Source organism: Lipotes vexillifer, unplaced genomic scaffold (genome assembly GCF_000442215.2).
Source record: "Lipotes vexillifer unplaced genomic scaffold, Lipotes_vexillifer_v1.1 scaffold395, whole genome shotgun sequence".
Taxonomy (NCBI): Eukaryota; Metazoa; Chordata; class Mammalia; order Artiodactyla; family Lipotidae; genus Lipotes; species Lipotes vexillifer.
The window spans coordinates 7520371-7541759 of record NW_006797390.1 but is presented as its reverse complement, the minus strand read 5'-3'; the positions used below and the strand labels follow the sequence as shown (position 1 = coordinate 7541759).

General features: G+C 43.0%; 1 protein-coding gene across 1 annotated transcript in view; it reads left to right on the top strand.

Annotated features, from left to right (window-relative positions):
* Positions 1–19406, top strand: part of RAD52 (RAD52 DNA repair protein) — a 21247-nt gene extending 1841 nt beyond the window's left edge. Inside the window, 9 exon segments of the mRNA XM_007469518.1 lie at positions 612–705; positions 890–957; positions 2742–2860; positions 3714–3789; positions 16353–16505; positions 16686–16866; positions 18240–18311; positions 18659–18874; positions 19345–19406. Coding sequence (XP_007469580.1) covers positions 612–705; positions 890–957; positions 2742–2860; positions 3714–3789; positions 16353–16505; positions 16686–16866; positions 18240–18311; positions 18659–18874; positions 19345–19406 — 1041 coding nt within the window.
* The last annotated feature ends 1983 nt before the right edge of the window (positions 19407–21389 follow it).

The following is a 21389-nucleotide window of genomic DNA, read 5'->3' as shown; positions in this document are numbered from 1 at the left end:
ACAAAAAAAAAAAAAAAAAAAAAAAAGAAAAGTGGGCGCCCACAATGCCGACTGTTTCCAGGAACTTGCCAACTCCCTCTCTGGTCCTCATGGATTCAGAAGGTCTCTCATTCACTGTTAGTGGACAGTTATTTGTGTCTTTGGGTGGGGATGGGTTCCAGCCTTCACTGTCATCTGCAGTGGCCCAAGCATGGCCTGGCCCAAGACACTAGTTCTAACTGGCTCCTCTGGAAGATCTTTGAATTAAGTTCACTGAGAAATTCTCTGGAATGTTTAAGGGTGGTTTTGCCAAAAGAGCTGGTAAGGAATAAATTATTATTATTATTATTTTTTTCTGCGGTACGTGGGCCTCTCACTGTTGTGGCCTCTCCCGTTGTGGAGCACAGGCTCCGGACACGCAGGCTCAGCGGCCATGGCTCACGGGCCCAGCCGCTCTGTGGCATGTGGGATCTTCCCGGACCGGGGCACGAACCAGCGTCCCCTGCATCGGCAGGCGGACTCTCAACCACTGCGCCACCAGGGAAGCCCAGATTAAGTAAATTTTGATCCACATTTAAGTATGGCAAGGAATTTTAATGAGCTTTTTTTTCTTCTTTAAATTTTTTTTCCAGGTGTGTTACATCGAGGGTCACAGGGTAATTAATCTGGCCAATGAGATGTTTGGCTACAATGGCTGGGCACACTCTATCACACAACAGAACGTGGGTGAGTATATGCTTCCTGGCAGTGGCTGCTTCTTCGTTTCCCTTCCTCGGCATTGGCTGACTTCTGGCAGGAGTGTTTTGTAGGCAAGGACCTAGGAAAGGTGTGTTCAGTCGCCAGCAGGAGGAATACAGGTGAGGCACAGGGATCAGTATCCTCTTCAACTGGTTCTCTTTCCCGCTCCTAGATTTTGTTGACCTTAACAATGGCAAGTTCTACGTGGGCGTCTGTGCGTTTGTGAGAGTCCAGCTGAAGGTGAGGGTGTTGGAGGGAACGTGCTGCCTGCAGGCACGGGGCAGGTGGGAGAGTGAGCAGGTACGGAGGCCTCGGGGCCCAGAGAGGGGGTGGGGTTGTTCAGACATCCTCCCTCATGTGCCCCTAAGAGAATTTTGAGGAACTCTTTTCTCTTGCACGTTTTTAAGTTGACCCAGTTTTCACCATATATATAAACAGTTGTAAGGGTGTATTTTTTGGCATATTGTAAAATTTTACATTCTAAAATAAATCTGTTACATCTTTTTAACACGTACCAATGTATTCTAAATACCATAGAGGATTAAATGCTGTCATCCATTTAAAAAAAATACACGTGCAAGCTATTTTTCTTTTTTTTTTTGCGGTATGCGGGCTTCTCACTGTTGTGGCCTCTCCCCTTGCGGAGCACAGGCTCCGGATGCCCAGGCTCAGCGGCCATGGCTCATGGGCCCAGCCGCTCCGCGGCATGTGGTATCTTCCCGGACCGGGGCACGAACCCGTGTCCCCTGCATCGGCAGGCGGACTCTCAACCACTGCGCCACCAGGGAAGCCCTCTTTCTTTCTTTTTAAATATTTATTTATTTATTTGGTTGCACTGGGTCTTAGCTGTGGTGTGCAGGGTCTTTAGCTGTGGCATGCAGGATCTAGTTCCCCAACCAGGGACTGAACCTGGGCCCCCTGCATTGGGAGCACGGAGCCTTAACCACTGGACCACCAGGAAAGTCCCTGTTTTTCTTTTTTTTGAGCAAGTTATTCTTCCGTCATCAGATATCTTACGTTGTTTCTTCTTGAACACGTATTTCCATTCCATTTCCCCTCTGGCTTTTATCCTAGTATAAGCTATATGATTGAAAATCTTTTATTAATGATAACCTTATTATACTTGTGTGTGTGTGTGTGTGTGTGTAATAATTTTAGGGGATAAATTTCCAGTGATCTTAAGGCTAACTATTGAGAAATTTCTTCTGGATTGAGTTACTATTGATATTACAGGTGCTATTAATACACAATTTAGTCAGTTGTGTTTACGTTGAAGAGAACATAACTACATCAAAATATTTATATTTAATAAAATTTTATGGAAAATGCATTTCTTGATAAGATGGATGAGCTGTTTTTTTCTATCTAGTTTGTATATCCATAGTTAATATTACTTATTCCTAGACTAAACATTTAGCATTAATTCTATTCTGACTTATTTTTATAAATACTACCGAAAACCTTATTCACATAAGCAAACTGAGAATGAACAAGTTTCGTTACAGTGTCATTCATTTCTTTGACTACTTGTGAGTTATATATCAGAAATCACAGTACTATCATCAAACATTATACTCAGCTCTCTGTCAGCTAACATCTTGATCAGGCCCACCTTTACTTTTGGTAGAAGCCGAGAAACAGGTACCACCTGACTTATGAGAGGATTTGCTATCCAGTCGTTAGAATCTGTTAAATATAATATTTCACATTTTTGGTTTGGTGCCCCAGAGGTTTTCATAGTGTGGGTAATGTGTCTTAGTAAGATGTGGGGCGGGTCAGGTGTGTGCCTGGTTATGTGAAGAGAAGGGAGAATTGTCTTGCACTTGGAGCACAGGCACATCTCTAGGCAGATCCGGTCCAGGAAGTAGCCTGGAAATGGACTCTGGCAACTCCGCCTGTGTTCCAGGTCCTGGGCTCTGTCCAACCAGTCTGAACACTGATGCTTGAGGAAGAGGAGAGCTCTGCAGCCAGGGACGGGGCTGCAGCTCCTCACATTGGACCCTGAACTCCTTTTCTGTCCCCAGGATGGTTCGTATCATGAGGACGTGGGCTATGGTGTTAGCGAGGGCCTCAAGTCCAAAGCTTTGTCTTTGGAGAAGGCGAGGAAGGAGGCAGTGACCGATGGGCTGAAGCGAGCACTGAGGTAGGCAGATCCTGTTCTTCTCAGCTCTGGGTAATAACACCCACGTGGTTCAGAAGTCGAAATAACATAAGTCTTCCTCCCACCCTTGGCCCTGTGCAGCCTGTTTTCCTGCTCTCTTCTGTCTTTCCCCAGCGCTGCTTTATGCTGAGGGCCCACTTTTTGGGGAATAAGTAGTAGAATCCTGTGTTCTGTGTTCTGTACTTGACCTTGGCTTCCCCACCCCTCTCATCAGCAGTGTGTCTTGGAGACCTCTCCACACGAGCACATAGGTTGTTTCCTCATTCTCTTTAATACACCTACACAGTTCTTCATTATGTATATGTAACATAGTTAACTTAGTTCATAGAGCAGGGTTTTTAACCTTTTTGGGGGTCATAGATGCCTTTGAGAATTGAATTACCAGAAAAATACATGTAAAACATGCACTAAAAATTTGCAATACCATAACCTGTGGGGGAATCCAGATATCCCAAGTAAAGAACTTTGGTCATGGAGGTCTGTGCCCCTAAAGTGTGCATGCTCACTGTTACTGGGGAATTGGAGCAGTCCTTGGGAAACATTCTCTGCTGTGGAATTCGTGTTCCGCGTTGGGAGGTATAGCTGGTGGGATTTTGTGAGCGCTTGCTCAGGCTTTCTGTGCCCACTGCCCCTCCTGCAGGCGGGTTTGTGACTGCTGTGCTCACTGCTGTATTCTCAGCGCCTAGTGCAGACGCATAATGAACATTTCTGAATGCTTATCAGAGTCCATCTCCTCTGCTGTGTTGAGAAGCAGCTTGTGCAAAGGCTGTAGCTCTGTTCTCTGATATTCACATATAACGTTCTCAACCACGTTCCCCTCTTTTCTTACCTGTAGAAGTTTCGGGAATGCACTTGGAAATTGTATTCTGGACAAAGACTACCTGAGGTCGCTAAGCAAGCTCCCACACCAGGTATGTTACAAGGTGGGGGGTGGAATGCGTCGCAGTAAAGGTGCAACTGACGATGCTTTTATGTCTTGAGTGAGTATTTGGTGATGGAGAGAGAAAAAGTGAAGACTTGGCTATTTAGAGGGTAGTGAAGACTTGGCTATTTAGAGGGTCTGGGATGTATTTCAGACGTCTTTGAACATAAGAGCCAGCAGGAACCAATTACCTTAATGTACCAATGAGGAAATTGACGCCTGGAGCATTTGTGTTACTTGTCTTTTATGTAGAGAGAACCGTGCTTGGCAGTGGTCTGTGAGACAGAAGGAGCACAGATCCCTCGCAGCACCACTGTCATTTCTTACAAACACTCAGAGCCTCACCCGTTCAACCGTCCTGCTCTTCCTTAGCTCGGGTGTCTTTAAGGTTTAGATCTCCCTTGTTTCTGTAGTCGCATGTCATGTGATCTGTGCGTTTGCCTTCGGAGAATGGGGTCTGGAGTTTGGCATGCCTGGGCCAGTCAGGCTCTGGAGCATTCCTGTTGCCTGGTGGAGTGTGGCTGCTTCACCTGTGGTTCTTTGGGTCCTTGCAGTGCCACCACCCTGGGCAGCCTTCCCTCTCTGGTACTTGAGGGGTTCTTTTTCTTGTGCTGCCCCTAATAGAGGTGTGTGTCAATTGGCAGCTGTCAAAACTCTATTTCTTGGGGCTTCCCTGGTGGCGCAGTGGTTGAGAGTCCACCTGCTGATGCAGGGGACACGGGTTTGTGCCCCGGTCCAGGAAGATCCCACATGCCGCGGAGCGGCTGCACCCGTGAGCCATGGCCGCTGATCCTGCGCGTCCAGAGCCTGTGCTCTGCAACGGGAGAGGCCACAACAGTGAGAGGCCCGCGTCCCGCAAAAAAACAAACAAACAAAAAAAAAAACTCCATTTCTGTCCTTTTTCTAAATCCTTTTTACATATTATTGGACTCAGTTTGCTAATATTTTGTTAAGGATTTCTGCATCTATATTTATGAGGGATATTGTAGTTTTTTCTGTTTTTAAAACATTGTGGTAAAAAACACATAACATGAAATTTACCATTTTAACCATTTTTAAGTGTACAGTTCAGTAGTGAAATATCCTCAGAACTTACAACATGGAAACCTCTGTACCCATAAAACAACTCCCCTTTTACCCCTTCCTTCAGCCCCTGGCAACCACCATTCTACTTTGTTTCTATGAATTTGACTATTTTAAATACCTCATATAAGTGCAGTCATACAATTTATGTCTTTCTGTGACTGGCTGTGTTACTTAGGATAATGTCCTCAAGGTTCATCTATGTTTTAGCATGTGTCAGAATTTCCTTCCTTTCTAAGGCTGAGTAATATTCCATTGTATGTATATATCACATTTTCTCTATCCCTTCATCCATCAATGGATATTTGGGTTGCTTCCATCTCTTGGCTATTCTGAATACTGCTGTAACGACCATGGATGTGCAAATACCTCTTGAGGACTCTGTTATCAGTTATTTTGGATATATATCCAGCAGTCGGGTTGCTGGATCATATGGTGTTTTTCTTTTTAATTTTTTGAGGAACTTCCATACTGTTTTCTATGATGGCTGCACTATTTTGCAACTCAGCCAACAGTGCACAAGGGTTCTGATTTCTCCACATCCTTGCCAACATGTGTTATTTTCTGTTTTTCTTTTTTTTTTGCGGCATGCGGGCCTCTCACTGATGTGGCCTCTCCCGTTGCAGAGCACAGGCTCCGGCCACGCAGGCTCAGCAGCCATGGCTCATGGACCTAGCCACTCTGCAGCATGTGGGATCTTCCCAGACCGGGGCACGAACCCACATCCCCTGCATCGGCAGGCGGACTCTCAACCACTGCACCACCAGGGAAGCCCATATTTTCTGTTTTTTTTGGATAGTACCCATCCTAATGGGTGTGATTTGAATTTTTCTGATGATTAGCGATGTTGAACATCTTTTCGTGTGCTTATTGCCCATTTGTGTATCATCTTTGGAGAAATGTCTACTCAGGTTCTTTGCCCATTTTTTAATTGGGCTATTTGATTTATTTGTTGTCAAGCTGTAAGAGTTCTTTATATATTCTGGCTATTAACTCCTTATCAGAGATATGATTGCAAAGTTTTTTCCCATTCCATAGCTTGCCTTTTAAATTTGATATAGCTCCATTTGTATATTTTTGCTTTTTTTGTTGCCTGTATTTTGGTGTCACATCCAAGAAATCATGGCCAAATTCAATGTCATGAAGTTTTTCCCCTGTGTTTTCTTCTTTGAGTTTTATAGTTTTGGGTCTTATACTTAGGTATTTAATCTATCTTGAATTTATTTATTTATTTATTTTTTTGAGGTACGCGGGCCTCTCACTGTCGTGGCCTCTCCCGTTGCGGAGCACAGGCTCCGGACGTGCAGGCTCAGCGGCCATGGCTCATGGGCCCAGCCGCTCCGCGGCACGTGGGATCTTCCCGGACCGGGGCACGAACCCGCGTCCCCTGCATCGGCAGGCGGACTCTCAACTACTGCGCCACCAGGGAAGCCCATTGAATTTATTTTTGTATATGATGTAAGATACAGGTCTAACTTCATTCTTTTGCATGTGGATATTCAGTTTTTCCAACATCATTTGTTGAAGAGACTCCTTTTCCCATTGTGTAGTCTTGGCACACTTGCTGAAGATCATTTGGTCATACATGAGGATTTATCTCTGGGCTTTCTGTATTATTACGTTGCCCTACGCACCTGTCTTTATGGCAGTATCATACTGTTTTGATTATTGAAGCTTTGTAATATGTTTGGAAATCAGGAGGTCCTCCAGTTTTTTCTTTTTCAAAATTATTTTTGCTATTTGAGGTCCCTTGAGATTCTTTATAAATTTTAAGATGAATTTTTTTATTTATGTAAAAAATGCCATTGGAATTTTGATAGGGATTACACTTAATCTGTAGATCACTTTGGTAGTATGCATATCTTAACAATATTGTCTTCCAGTTCATGAACGTGGGAAGTCTTTCCATCTATTTGCGCCTTTAATTTCTTTCAGCAGTGTTTCATAGTTTTCAGCGTACAAGTCTTTCACCTTGGTTAGGTTTATTCCTAAGTATTTTATTCTTTCTGATGCTATTGTAAATGGAATTGTTGTCTCAATTTTTTGATTGTTCATTATTAGTGTGTAGAGACACAACTGTTATTTATGTGGATTTTGTATCCTGAAACTTTGCTGAATTTGTTTATTAATTCTGACAGTTTTTTTTATTGAGTATTTAGGGTTTTCTACATAGAAGATCAAGTAATCTGCAACCAGAGATAATTTTACTTCTTCCTTTCCAATTTGGATTCCTTTTATTTCTTTTCCTTTCCTAATTGCTCTGGCTAGGACTTCCAGTTTGTTAAGATGTAGTGAGAGTGGGCATCGTTGCCTTGTTCCTGATCTTCAGAGGAAAAGCTTTTAGTCTTTACCATTGAGTATGATGTTAACTGTAGGCTTTTCATATATGGTCTTTATTATGTTGAGGTTGTTTCCTTCTATTCCTAATTTGTTGAATGTTTTTATCATGAAAAAAGTATTGAATCTTGTCAGACATTTTTTTTTGCATCAACTTAGATGAACAGGTGGTTTTGTTCATGGATCACATTGATTGATTTGTGTATGTCGAACCATCTTTGCATTTCAAGAATAAACCTCTCTTGGTCATGGTGTATAATACTTTTAATGTGCTGTTAAATTTGGTGAGTCAGTATTTCATTGAGGATTTTTGCATCAATATGCATCAGGGATATTGGTCTGTAGTTTTCTTGTAGTGTCTTTTTTTCCACCCTCCTCTTACAGTGTTTTTGCCTGGCTTTGGTATCAGGATAATGCTGGCCTCTTAGAATGAACTTGGAAGTGTTCCCTCCTTTTCAGTTTTTTGGAAGGGTTTGACGGTTGGTGTTAATGCTTTACATGTTTGGTAGAATTTTCCAGTGAAGCCATTTAGTCCTGGGCTTTTTTTGTTGTTGTTAGGATTTTGTTTCCTAATACACTCTTCTACTAGTTACTGGTCTATTTCTGTTTCTTCATGATTCAGTCTTGGTAGGTTGTGTGTTTTAGGAATGTATCCATTTCTTCTAGGCTATCTGATTTGTTGGTGTACAGTTGTTCATAGTATTCTCATAATCTTTTTTTTTTTTTTGCGGTACGCGGGCCTCTCACTGTTGTGGCCCCTCCCGTTGCGGAACACAGGCTCCGGACGCGCAGGCTCAGCGGCCATGGCTCACGGTCCCAGCCGCTCCGCAGCATGTGGGATCCTCCCGGACCGGGGCACGAACCCGTGTCCCCTGCATTGGCAGGCGGACTCTCAACCACTGTGCCACCAGGGAAGCCCTGCCCTAAGCTTTATTTCCTATCTTCTCCTAGCCTGTGTCAGCTAGAAACTTCCCTGTTAGTACTGCTTTTGCTGCATATGTAAGTTTTGGTGTGCTGTGTTTTCAACATTTTCATTTGTCTCAAGATATTTTCTAATTTCCCTTGTGATTTATTTGACCCATTGGTTGTCTTGAGAAAGTACTAATTTCCACGTTTGTGATTTTCCATTTTTCCTTCTGCCATTGATTTCCAGTTTCATTCCATTGTGATCAGCAAAGATTTTTTTGTATAATTTGTCTTCTTCAGTTTAAGACTTGTTTTGTAGCCTAACATGTGGTCTGTCCTGGAGAATGTTCCATTTGTACTTGAGGAGAATGTATATTCTGCTGTTGTTGGGTGGAATATTCTCTATATGTCTTAGGTCCATATGGTCTGTAGTGTTCAAATCTTCTGTTTCCTTATTGACCTTCTGTTTGGTTCTATCCATTACTGAAAGCAGGGTACTGAAGTCTTCTACTATTATTGTCTTGCTGTGTATTTCTCCTTTCAAATCTGTCAAAGTTTGCTTTACATATTTAGGAGCTCTGATGTTTGGTATATAAGTATTTATAATTGTTATAGCTTCACAGTTAATTGACCCTTTTATTGTTATAGAATGTCCTCTTTTGTCTCTTGTAACAGTTTTTGACTTACAGTCTATTTTTTCTTATATTAGTATAGCCTCCCCTGCTCCCTTTTGGTTACCATTTACATGGAATATCTCTTTCCATCCTTTCACCTTTAGCCTGTGTTATGTCTTTAGATCTGAAGTGAGTCTCATGTAGGAAGTGTGTAGTTGTATCTTGTTTTTTGAATCCATCCAGCCAATCTGTGGCTTTTGGTTGGGGAGTTTGATCCATTTACATTTATTATTGATAGGGAAGGGCTTAGTATTGTCATTTCGTTAATCGTTTTCTGTATGTCCTGTAGCTTAGCTTTTTTTTTTTTGTCCCTTCTTTCCTCTCTTACTGCTGTCCTTTGTGTTGTGTTGATTTTTTTGGTAGTAACATGATTTGATTCCCTTCTTGTTTACTTTTGTGTATATCCTATAGATATTTTCTTCGTGGTTACCATTGCAATTATGTAAAACATTTTAAAGTTATAACATTCTATTTTAAACTGATAACTTGAATTGCATAAAAAAACTCTAGTCCTTTACAACACCACTTTGTTATTGATGTTACAGATTACATCTTCATATTATTGTATGTCCACTAACATAGATTGATAGTTATAAAAGTTTTAATGGTTTTTACATTTAATATCTGTATTCATTATATAATTTTAATGTTTTTTTTCATTTAAATTCCATGTACCAAAATTATGATGATACAGGTTACTGTTTTTGTCCATGTATTTACCTTTACTGGAGAACTTTTTATTTTCATGTTGCTGCCCAGCATCCTTTTGTTTCAGTTCGAAGGACTCCCTTTAGCATTTGTTGTAGAGCAAGTCTAGTGGTAATGAACTCCCTCTGCTTTTGTTTATTTGAAAAAAATCTTAGTTTCTCCATTTTTGAAGGATACTTTTGTTGGATACACTATTCTTGGCTAAGTTTTTTCAGGACTTTGAATATATCATCCCACTCCATTTTGGCCTGTAAGAGTTCTGCTGAGAAATCTGATAATCTTAGGCAGGCACTCCAGTATGTGATGATTTGCTTTTCTCTTGCTGTCTTCAAGATTTCTCTGTCTTTGACTTTTTTAATTGAGATATAATTGACATACAACATGACAGGCATACCTTGTTTTATAGTGCTTCATTTTATTGCACTTCACAGATAATTGCATTTTTTACAAATTGAAGGTTTGTGGCTACTGCACTGTCAGGTGATGGTTGGCATTTTTTAGCAATAAATTATTTTTTAAGGTATGTACATTGCTTTTGACATAATGCTGTTGCACACTTAACATACTACTGTATAGTGTAAACACAACTGTTATATGCACTAAGAAACCAAAAAAATTGTGTGACTTGCTTTATCTCTATATTTGCTTTATTGTGGAGGTCTGGAACCAAACCTGCAATATCTTTGAGGTATGCCTGTATATTAGTTTCAGTTGTACAACATAATGATTCAGTATTTTTATATATTGCAAGATGATCACCACAGTAAGTCTAGTTAACATCCATCACCACACATAGATGCAGTTTTTTTTGATGAGAACTATTAAGATCTATTCTTTTAGCAACATTCAAATATACAATACAGCGTTATTGACTATAGTCACCATGCTGTACATTACATCCCCAGAGCTTATTTATTTTATAACAGGACGTTTGTACCTTTTGACTCCCTTCACCCATTTTGTCCACCACCCCCCCCTGCCCCCGGCAACCACCAGTCTGTTCGCTTTATCTATGAGCTCAGGTTTTGTTTGTTTAGATTCCACATATAAGTGAGATCATATGGTATTTATTTTTCTGTCTGAATTATTTCACTTAGCACATTGTCCTCAGGATCCATCCATGTTATTGCAAGTGGCAAAATTTTCTTTATGCCTGAATAATGTTCCGTTGTAGATATATATACTACATTCTTTTTTTTTTTTTTTTTTTTGCGGTACGCGGGCCTCTCACTGTTGTGGCCTCTCCCGTTGCGGAGCACAGGCTCCGGACTCACAGGCTCAGCGGCCATGGCTCACGGGCCTAGCCGCTCCACGGCATGTGGGATCTTCCCGGGCCGGGGCACGAACCCGCGTCCCCTGCATCGGCAGGCGGACTCTCAACCACTGCGCCACCAGGGAAGCCCAATATATACTACATTCTTTATCGGTGGACATTTAAGTTGCTTCCATGTCTTGGCTGTCATAAATAATGCTGCAGTGAAAATGGGGGAGCATATCTTTCTGGGTTACTGTTCTTCTTTTCTTTGGATAAATACCCAGAAGTGAAATTGCTGCATCATATGGTAGTTGTATTTTCTAATTTATTATTATAATTATTATTATTTCTAGTTTCTAATTTATTCAGGAAACTGTTTTCCATAGTTTTTCCCATAGTGGCTATGCCAGTTTATAGTCCCACCAGCAGTGCACAAGGGTTCCCTTTTCTCCAAATTCTCACCAGCACTTGTTGTCTCTCGTCTTTTCGATAATAGGCATTCTGACAGGTGTGAGGTGCTATCTTATTGTGGTTTTGATTTTCATTTCCCTGATGGTGAGTGATGTTGAGTATCTTTTTATGTACCTGTTGGGCATCTGTATGTCTTCTTTGAAAGAATATCTATTCAGATCTTCTGCCCATTTCTTTTTTTTTTTTTTTTTTTTTGCCGTATGTGGGCCTCTCACTGTTGTGGCCTCTCCCGTTGCGGAGCACAGGCTCCGGACGTGCAGGCTCAGCGGCCATGGCTCACTGGCCCAGCCGCTCCGCGGCATGTGGGATTCTCCCGGACCGGGGCACGAACCCGTGTCCCCTGCATCGGCAGGCGGACTCTCAACCACTGCGCCACCAGGGAAGCCCCCTGCCCATTTCTTAATTGGATTGTTTTGGTTTGGTTTGATTTTGCTTTTGAGTTGTATGAGTTCTTTATATGTTTTGAGTGTTAATGCTTTATCAGTTATATCATTTGCAGACTTTTTCTCCCATTCAGTAGGTTGCCTTTTCACTTTGTTAATTGTTTCCTTTGCTGTCAGAAGCTTTTTAGTTTGATATAGTCCCACTTATTTTTGCTTTTGTTGTTTTCACTTCTTGGTGTCAAATACAGAAAAATTACCATCAAGACCAATGTCAAGGAGCTTACTGCCTATGTTTTCTCCTAGGAGTTTTATGGTTTCAGGTCTTTAATCCAGTGTTAATTTTTGTGTATGGTGTAAGTGGTCCAGTTTAATTCTTTTGCACATGACTGTCCAGTTCTTTTGTTTTTGTTTTAATAAATTTATTTATTTTTGGCTGTGTTGGGTCTTTGTTGCTGCGCACAGGCTGTCTCTAGTTGCAGCGAGCGGGGGCTACTCTTTGTTGCGGTGCGTGGGCTTCTCATTGCAGTGGCTTCTCTTGTTGCAGAGCATGGGCTCTAGGCTCATGGGCTTCAGTAGGCGTGGCATGCAGGCTCAGTAGTTGTGGCTCACAGGCTCTAGAGCGCAGGCTCAGTAGTTGTGGCGCACGGGCTTAGTTGTTCTGCAGCATGTGGGATCTTCCCGGACCAGGGCTCGAAGCCGTGCCCCTGCATTGGCAGGTGGATTCTTAACCACTGCGCCACCAGGGAAGTCCCTACTCTCCAGTTTCTTACAGTTTTGTTGAATAGACTGTCATTTCCCCATTGTATATTTTTGGCTCCTTTGTCATAAATTAATTGACCACGTATGTATGGGTGGGTTTATTTCTGGGCTCTCTATTCTGTTCCGTTGATCTATGTTTTTGTGCCAATACCATTCTGTTAATTACTAGAGCTTTGTAAGGTAGTTTGAAATCAGGAGGTGTGATGCCTCCAGCTTGGTTCTTCTTTCTCAGGATGGCTTTGGTTATTCAGGGTCTTTTGTGCTTCCATACAAATTTTAGGATTGTTTGTTCTATTTGTGTGAAAAATGCCTTTGGAATTTTGATATGGATTGTGTTGAATTTGTAGATTGCTTTGGGTGTAGACGTTTTCATAATATTGATCCTTGCAATTCATGAGTATGGAATATCTTTCCATGTATTTGTATCCACCTCTTTCTTTTATCAGTGTCTTCTAGTTTTCTGAGTACAGGTCTTCCATCTCTTTGGTTAAATTTATTCCCAGGTGTTTCTTTTCGATGCAATTGTAAATAGGATTGTTTTCTTAATTTCTCTGATAGTTCATTGTTGCACTGTCTTTGACTGTTGACATTTTGAATACAACGTGCTCGTTCTCTGGGCTCATCCTAGATGTAGTTCTTTGATCTTCTTCAATTTATACATCTTTTCTTTCCTCAGATTTTTGACGTTTTTCACCAGTAATCTCTCTTCTCCTAAGACTTTTAAAATATGCAGCCTGACAGTGCCCTTATAAGTCCTTTAAGCTCTCATTTTTCTTCATTCTTCTTTTTGCTTCTCTGAGTAGATGATTTCAAATGACCTGTCTTCAAGTTGGCTGATTCTTTCTTCTGCCTGATCACGTCCGCTGTAGCATGCCTCTAGTGAATTTTTCAGCTCCAGAATTTGCTTGCTTCTTTGTTGTCATTTCTCTTTGTTGATACTCTCATTTTGTATATACATCATCATTTTCCTGATTTCATCGAGCTGTCTATCTGTGATCTCCTAGTTCATTGAGCATCCTTGAGTTATTTTAGTTCCTCTGTCAGGCAGCTCATAGCTCTCTTCATTTCTTCAGGGTCAGTTTTTTGAGTTACATTTTGTTCCTTTGATTGGGCCATGTCTGTTTCTTTATATGTGATCTTTTGCTGAGATTTGGGCATTTGAAAAAACCACCACCTCTCCCAGTCTTTCTGTACTGTCTTTGTGCAGGGGAAGATCTGTGCCAGTCAGCCCAGCTGGAGGTTCTAGGACCTCTCAGGTCTTTTACAGTCTCCTGCTCCTTCTGGCATCTGACTGCAGAACCGCAGCTCTTACGTTCTGTGGTGCTCACCTCTTTTTTTAGTGACTTTCAAACTCTGCTCCTGATTCTGTCAGCACTTCTTCAGGTGAGACAGAAACCAGTGCCTTGGGCAGCCTCCTGACAAGCCCCCATAAGTTCAGATGCACGGTCCACTCTTTTGTTTCCATCCAGAGGGAAGAGCCCCAGTGTGGGAGGTTTCCTCTGCTTGTACTGCTGTATGCCAGACAGGGGCAGGGGCATGGCCATGGGCGGGCAGGCATGCAGAATGCCGTGAACTTTGCTCCCTCATTTGTTGGAATCTTGTCTTGGTTTTATGTTGGCCTGAGTGCTGTAGCCTCTCACCTGGCCACTGGGGTTCTTACAGAGGTATCTGGTCTGTGTACTGCTGTCAGCTTGGTGTCTCTGTGAGAGAGACTTGGAGCTTCTGGTCTGCCGTGTGCTGACGTCACTCTCCATTTCTTTGTCACTTTATTCTTTTAATGAATTTTTTAAACAAAGTGCAACATATATACAGAAAACTGCATACATCATAATGGCACAGCCTGATGAATTTTTAGAAGTGAACACAGCTATTTACAAACCAGACAGGGAAACAGAATATTATCAGCACTCCAGGACCCCATTTTGCCCCCTCCCATTCACTACCTTGATTTTATCTTTTCAAAAGTAACTACAGTTGACTTCTAGTCTCAGATTTATTCCTGTTTTTGAACTTTATATAATGGGATTGTACAGTTTATGCTTTATAAAAAGCGACTGAAGTATTAAAAAGTACATATAGACATGCAGACACTGCACACATCATAAATGTTCAGCTTGATGAATTCTAAGACCAGACACACCCACATAACCAGCATCTGAGTCACTGTGGAGCATCCCCGTGTCCCAGAATGTCTCAATTGTGTGTCCCTTGCAGTTACCGCCAATCCCTTCCCTTCTCATCATTACCGAGGAAAACCACTTTTGACAACATAGGTTAGTGTTGACTGTTCTGTACTTTTGGGGATCAAATAGTATAACTGTTTTGTGTCTGGCTTTCATTCCACATGTGTGCACAAGATTCATCCTTATTGCATGTAGTAGCATTTTCACCGCTGTATCTTCTCTGTTGCATGAGTCTACCACGGTTGACTTTGCCACCCTGACTTGATAGACATTTGAGGTTTTCATAGCCTTTGGTTGTTTTGAATACAGGGCTGCTGTTAGCGTTCCTGTGCACCTCTTGGTGCACATACTCACCCATTTACCTTGGGAACTACTGGGTCAGCTCAGAGGGCTGGGCATATGCCTCGTTCTGGTAGATTCTTCCAGTTTCCAGTATGGTTGTACCACCTCACACTCCCACCTGGCAGTGTATGAGTTCCAATTATTCTATACATTCAATAGCACTTAGCATCGTCAGTCTTTCAAAATTTTTTTCAGTGCTCATCTTTTCCCCCAATTTCTTTTATTGTGGTAAAACATACATAACACAATGTACCATCTTAGACATTGTAAGGGTACAGTTCAGGGGTACTAAATACATTCATAATGTGGGATACTCATCACCACCATCCATCTCTGTAGCTCTTTTCTAACTGAAACTCTAGACCCATTAAACATGACGCCAGCACCCCTCTCCACACAGCCCTGGGCACCATCTGCTTTGGTCTGGCTACTCTAAGGGCCTCATGTCAGTGGAGTCATCTCTTGTCTGTCCTTTTGTGACTGGCCTGTTTCACTGAGCAGAATGTCCTCAAGGTTCATCCATGTCGTAGCATAAACTCATTTCTCTTTTTTTTGTTTCTTTTTTGGCAGTGCCATGCAGCTTGCAGGATGATCTCAGTTCCCTGGCCAGGGATTGAATGAACCTGGCCACGGCAATGAAAGCCCAGAATCCTAACCACTAGGCCACCAGGGAACTCCCCGCATAAGCTCATTTCTGTTTAACTTTTTTTTTTTTTTTTTTTTTTTTTTTTTTGCGGTACACGGGCCTCTCACTGTTGTGGCCTCTCCCGTTGCGGAGCACAGGCTCCGGACACACAGGCTCAGCGGCCATGGCTCACGGGCCCAGCCGCTCCGCGGCATGTGGTATCTTCCCGGACCAGGTCACGAACCCGTGTCCCCTGCATCGGCAGGCGGACTCTCAACCACTGCGCCACCAGGGAAGCCCTGTTTAAGTTGTTTACTTCTCAATGTCAGTACGAAATCTCACAGTATAATTTTCATTTTCATGTTTTTATCAAAAATGTAGTCATCTCAATCCCTCATATTCCTTTATTCTATCAGCATCATATTATTAATTGAGAGAGAAGTTCTCCCAAGTGAAAAATCTCTGGGTTTCTGTAGTGTGATGATGTGTGATCATTTCCATTAAAAAAAAAAGTAGACAGCATCAGATCTGGTTGCCGAGAAAAGATTCAAATTAGATTTTACAGAGCATTTGCCCTCAATAAAAACTGAAGTATGATTCCTTATCAAAACCTCATTAATACATAATGGCATAGGTGGAAAATGAAATTGTTTTATTCCTCATATAATTAAAATGACTTGAACTTATGGATCCCTTGTCCCAGCTTCTTAGGGCCTAGAAGGAATGATGGATAGAGGATCGTGAAATGCCATTTTTCAGGTATCTATAGATCCTTGAGGAAGGCGAAGGGCAGTTGGAAGAAGTTTTCTCCCCTTTCCCCTATTAGCTGCCTCTTGAAGTGGACTTGACTAAAGCAAAGAGACAAGACTTTGAACCATCTGTGGAACAAGCCAGATATAGCAGCTGCCGACAGAACCTGACTCTGGGACCCCCCATACCACAGGAGGTGACGTCCCCTTGCAGACCAAGCCACCACGTTGTGATGCAGGGGACGAGAACAGCAGCTCCGGGTGCGGGCCGCGTGCCCTCCCCGCCCCTGCTCCTTCCCAGGTGTCTCCCCCTGCCTCCCACTCCTGCCTTCACTTCAGAGCCAGCACACTGGCTGGCCCGTGTGCTCCCTTGGGAACTGTGTGTTGCTGCTCACCAGTTAACAAAGGAGCTCACCTCCCTGTCGCTCTCCTGATGCAGAAGCCCGACCTCCGCTGCCACAGAGAGCGAGAGCGATGCCACATATCAGCGGAAGCTCCGGCAAAGACAGCTGCAGCAGCGGTTCCGGGAGCAGATGGAGAAACAGCAGCAGGAACCCCCATCTGGCCCACCTGCCAAGAAGCAGGGTCCCGGTGAGAGGACAGAGCACGGGGTCTGGGGGCGACTGCTCTCCCCACTCTGCAGCAGGTCGGGTCCACACACAGCACAGAGGCGGCCACGGGCTCAAACCGTCACGTCCTGCCTCACCGTTCCCCGCGACTGAAGGAAGACACTGGTCTTTTGGGCGAAGGAGACAGGCCCTGACATAACCTGGAACTATTTGTCTCAGGGGACAGAGCTTTTTTCGCCTCAGTTACTTTGGCCACGTGTACACGAGAAAGCCTTTCTGAGCTTTTTTTTTTTTTAAATTATTTACTTATTTTTTTAACTTTTGGCTGTGTTGGGTCTTTGTTGCTGTGCACGGGGGCTTTCTCTAGTTGTGGCGACCAGCGGCTACTCTTCGTTGCGGTGTGCGGGCTCATTGCAGTGGCTTCTCTTGTTGCAGAGCACGGGCTTCAGTAGTTGTGGCATGTGGGCTGAGTAGTTGTGGCTCACGGGCTCTAGAGTGCAGGCTCAGTAGTTGTGGCGCACGGGCATTGTTGCTCTGTGGCACATGGGATCTTCCCGGACTGGGCTTGAACCCATGTCCCTTCCACTGGCAGGTGGATTCTTAACCACTGCACCAGCAGGGGAAGCCCCTGAGCTGTCTCTGAACATAAAGCAAAGTTGGGTTTGAAGAGAATGGGTTTTTGGCAATTCTTTATCCCTGATTTTATTTCAGAGTCCAGGTTCAGTGGGAGTAGTAGATGCAGATTTTCTTGGAGTCTTTCTCAGAGACTAGAAACAAAGAAAGACCAAGTGGATTTTTGCCTAGCTTCTCCCTAAAAATTATGAAGAGGTTTCCGAGGACTTGCTTCACGTTTAGTTCTTTATAATTCCCCTCTGCACTAGTGGCAGGCTGAGGTTAATGTAGGGGGAAAGAAACCCAAAAAACATACTGTGCTGGGGACGTTCTTAATAAGAATTATTATTCTAGATCTTCAGCTTCCAAACCATTGCAGAAGCTCTGGGGGGTCAGGGGTGGAGGAGGAGTCATCTCCAGGACCTCCCCCACCCCGAATCACAGAGTCATCATCTTGGTTTTACATATTCATTTCTGCTTAAGATTTTGTTTGAACAAGGGTTATAGCTTCAAATAGTAAGAACTGGACAAAACGGCTTACAATAACTCTTCCGTTTCTGCTAAAGGAGAAACAAACTTCTCAGGTTTTTTTTCGCCGTTTGATGAGAAGAAAGAATATAGTATCGTCAGTCCTATTTTATATAGATCTGTAGGTAGGACCAGGATGCAGGGTCCCGAGTTCTGCCGGCCACGCCGACAAGTGTAACCCCAGGCGGCTTTGCACGCACTTCCAAGGCCTCCCCTGGCCCAGCTTGGTTACGTGGTTTTGTCCTTTCTCTGCAGCAGCGCTGCCACCAGTGCCACCTGCCGGAACTGCTGCTTCAGAGCGGCTCACCCAGACAGACGTGCTTCCAGGTCAGGAGGGCTAAAGGAATGGCTTCAGTCCTAATCAGTAAATACCTATCAAGTGTCTGTAAGTCACTGTGCTGCATACTTTCCGTCGTCACAAATACATTTCAAAAGAGGCATAAAATATCTTCATTTCCAATGGTTTTGTAGAAAGTGCTGACTGATGGCACATATGCAGGTCCTCTACTGTCCGGACCTGCGAGAGGCTCTGGTGTACTTTCATGGGTTGGGGAAAGAGAAATTCCAAACACCATTGTATAGAGCACTCATGATACGGCATTTCTCACGACCTGTTATTTTTCCAGCACCTCGTTTGTTGATGCTGCATTTGCTTGTGACCTCTGTCCTTGCAGACAGTCTTGAAATGTGGGACATGGCTCTAGATGCAGGGGACAGTGTGGTCAAGCCCTTGTCTAAACCAGAACCGCCACAGGCCGCTGCCACCTCCGTCCTGCAGAATGAGATGGAGACCTGGAACAGGACCCCACAGAGCCTTTGCCACCAGAATCCACAGGCAAAATCTGGACCCTGGCACCTTCAAACTTACAACCTTAACCAACACATAACAGGTAGCAAAGTGTTTTAGGAGCAGAAATGGAAGGGAGAACCTGGGTATATATAATTCTATGAATCTTAAAGAAAGAATGACATTCCATTTTAAGAAGTTGGAGGGGACTCATGCCAGACCAGTAGCAGTCTAAGAAAATGGAGTGTAACTAATTGGATTAAGAGTCGCAAGTCTTCCTTGGAGTCCTGACCTGAGGTGCAGCTCTTTCTAGCTGATTGATAGAAGTGGGACACTGAAGCATGGCTGCATTAAGAGCTTTCCTCTTAAAAGCAGGCAAAGCAGGCCTGTCATGACCTCTACTGCAGCTTGGTCTAGTGTTAACAGAGGGACATGTCCCCCTCATAACAATTTTCATTCTTGGCCTTTAGTTTAAAGTACGACAGTTAATACGATTCAAAAGTTATTAGCTGTCAGTTTATTCCTTATTTTTAAATCATGGCAGCTGTATGTGAACAATTTTCTCTTCCATAGGAGACTATGATTCATATAGGAAGAACCAGGACACAAAGAAAAGGAAATTGGATCCATCTTGACCAAGGCTCGTTCACCTCACTGGATTCTGTCACAAAGGGACTTTCAAAAACTGCTTGTTGGTCATGAAATGACTCATCGTTCCTAGGGAATGAGCTTGACCTCCGGGGATTTACCTTGCTTCACGCTGAACTTCGCCAGAGGATTTCACTATTGGAACCTGACACAGATCAAGCTGGGCAGGTTGGGAAGCCCTGCGGAGATTAAACTTGTGCACCTTGGCTCTTCACTATTTATTCCTAAGCTTTCATGTTAATAAAGGCAGAAATTCTAGGAATCACAGTGGCCACTTTCCCCACGCACCAACCTCGACAGCGGCCTGCGGTATGTCACTGTGACCTCTGACCCCTGTTGCTGCCACTCATCTACGACAATCATCTGTCAGTCAGTCAGTCACTTAATAGGCTCATCATGAAACTACCTCCATTTTTTCCTAATAAGGAAATAATCTAAGACCAGAGAAAAGGCATTTTAAGAAAGCAAAATAAAATCCTACTTTGTAACAAAATAACAGGCATACCTTTCTTTTTATGGCACTTCGCAGATTTTTTTTTTCTTTAAACAAACAAACAAATTGAAGGTTTTTGGCAATCCTGTGTTGAGCATTTTCCCAACAGCATTTTAAAGTATATATTGTCTTAGGGACTTCCCTGGTGGTCCAGTGGCTAAGACTCCACACTCCCAAGGCAGGGGTCCCGGGTTCGATCCATGGCCAGGGAACTAGATCCTGCATGCCACCACTAAGACCCGGTGCAGCCAAGTAAATAAATATTCTTTAAAAATATATTCTTAAAAAAAAGGTATATATTGTTTTAGATATAATGCTGTTGCAGACATAACAGGCTATAGTGTAAACAACGTTTATATGTACTGGAAAACCACAAAGATCTGCGTGACATAAGCAGCTGTTTAGCTATTTCGGATGTGCGATTATCACCCACCTTAACATAAATTCTTTTAGTGTTTAGATGTTTCACCGTCCTTTCCCCCAACTAATGAGTGTGCAGTTTTACTTTTTAAGGGCATTTTGGGTTGGGCCTTGTACCCAGTCTTGAGTTTGTTGGAGCACAGGCCCATCTGGGAAGCTGTGCCCCTAGGCCACCGCCGCGCCTCTGGAAGACGAGCATGGGGCTTTCCCTGACCTCCCTCCACCTCACCTGAGCTGCACAGCTTTGGGCATAGGTTCATCTTCTGATTTTCATATCCTTACCATGGTCTTCAGAAAATATATCTTGCTTGTCTGCAGCATCTTAGTTCAGGTCAGAACTGCTGTTTAAAAAAAAGGTCCTGGAGCTAGGAATCCAGTTATAAATTGCACACAAGTCAAATCAGAGCTAATGAGATCAAGAAAAAGACATGTGCTGAAAATGAAACCCCACAGCTCAAGAAAAGCAAGTTTGGTTTATTTGAATGGTTTCATCTACAAAGGTAACAAACGGAAGCAGAAAGCGCGACCCCCTGGGGTTTATCCCAAACGCACAGGTTGACGGACTGCCAACAATCCCCAAGGTTTGAATTTAGTCTGTTTTCTTAAACAGTGTACATTGTTAAATAATGTAAGGAAAACATTTATAATTCAGAAAGAATTTTTTTAATGTGGAAAAAGATACTCAAAGTGTACTATTAACACAAAAATAATTTAAACAGTTCAGTAGCACTAGGTTCATTCCTCTAGGCTTCAGTTATTTCATCCACAGGAGGGGGAAAAAAATCAACAGTAAATAAAAGCAGTTCTTTCCACCTGTGAGTGAAGAGATCTCAAAATGATTAAACCAAAGAAAATAGTCACGTGCTGCACTCTGGCTCCTCTTTCCTCTGCTGCAAAGCCCTGCCTCCTTGCCCAGGGGTCCGTTCCCCACCTCCTTGGCGCTTCTTGTTCTGTTCTTACTCTTGTCATCTCCCGAGGATTATAAGCAGAGAAAAAGTAAGTAAACAGTTTCGAAGCAAAGCTTGGAACGCCTGCCCTTTTCATTTCTACCTTCCTA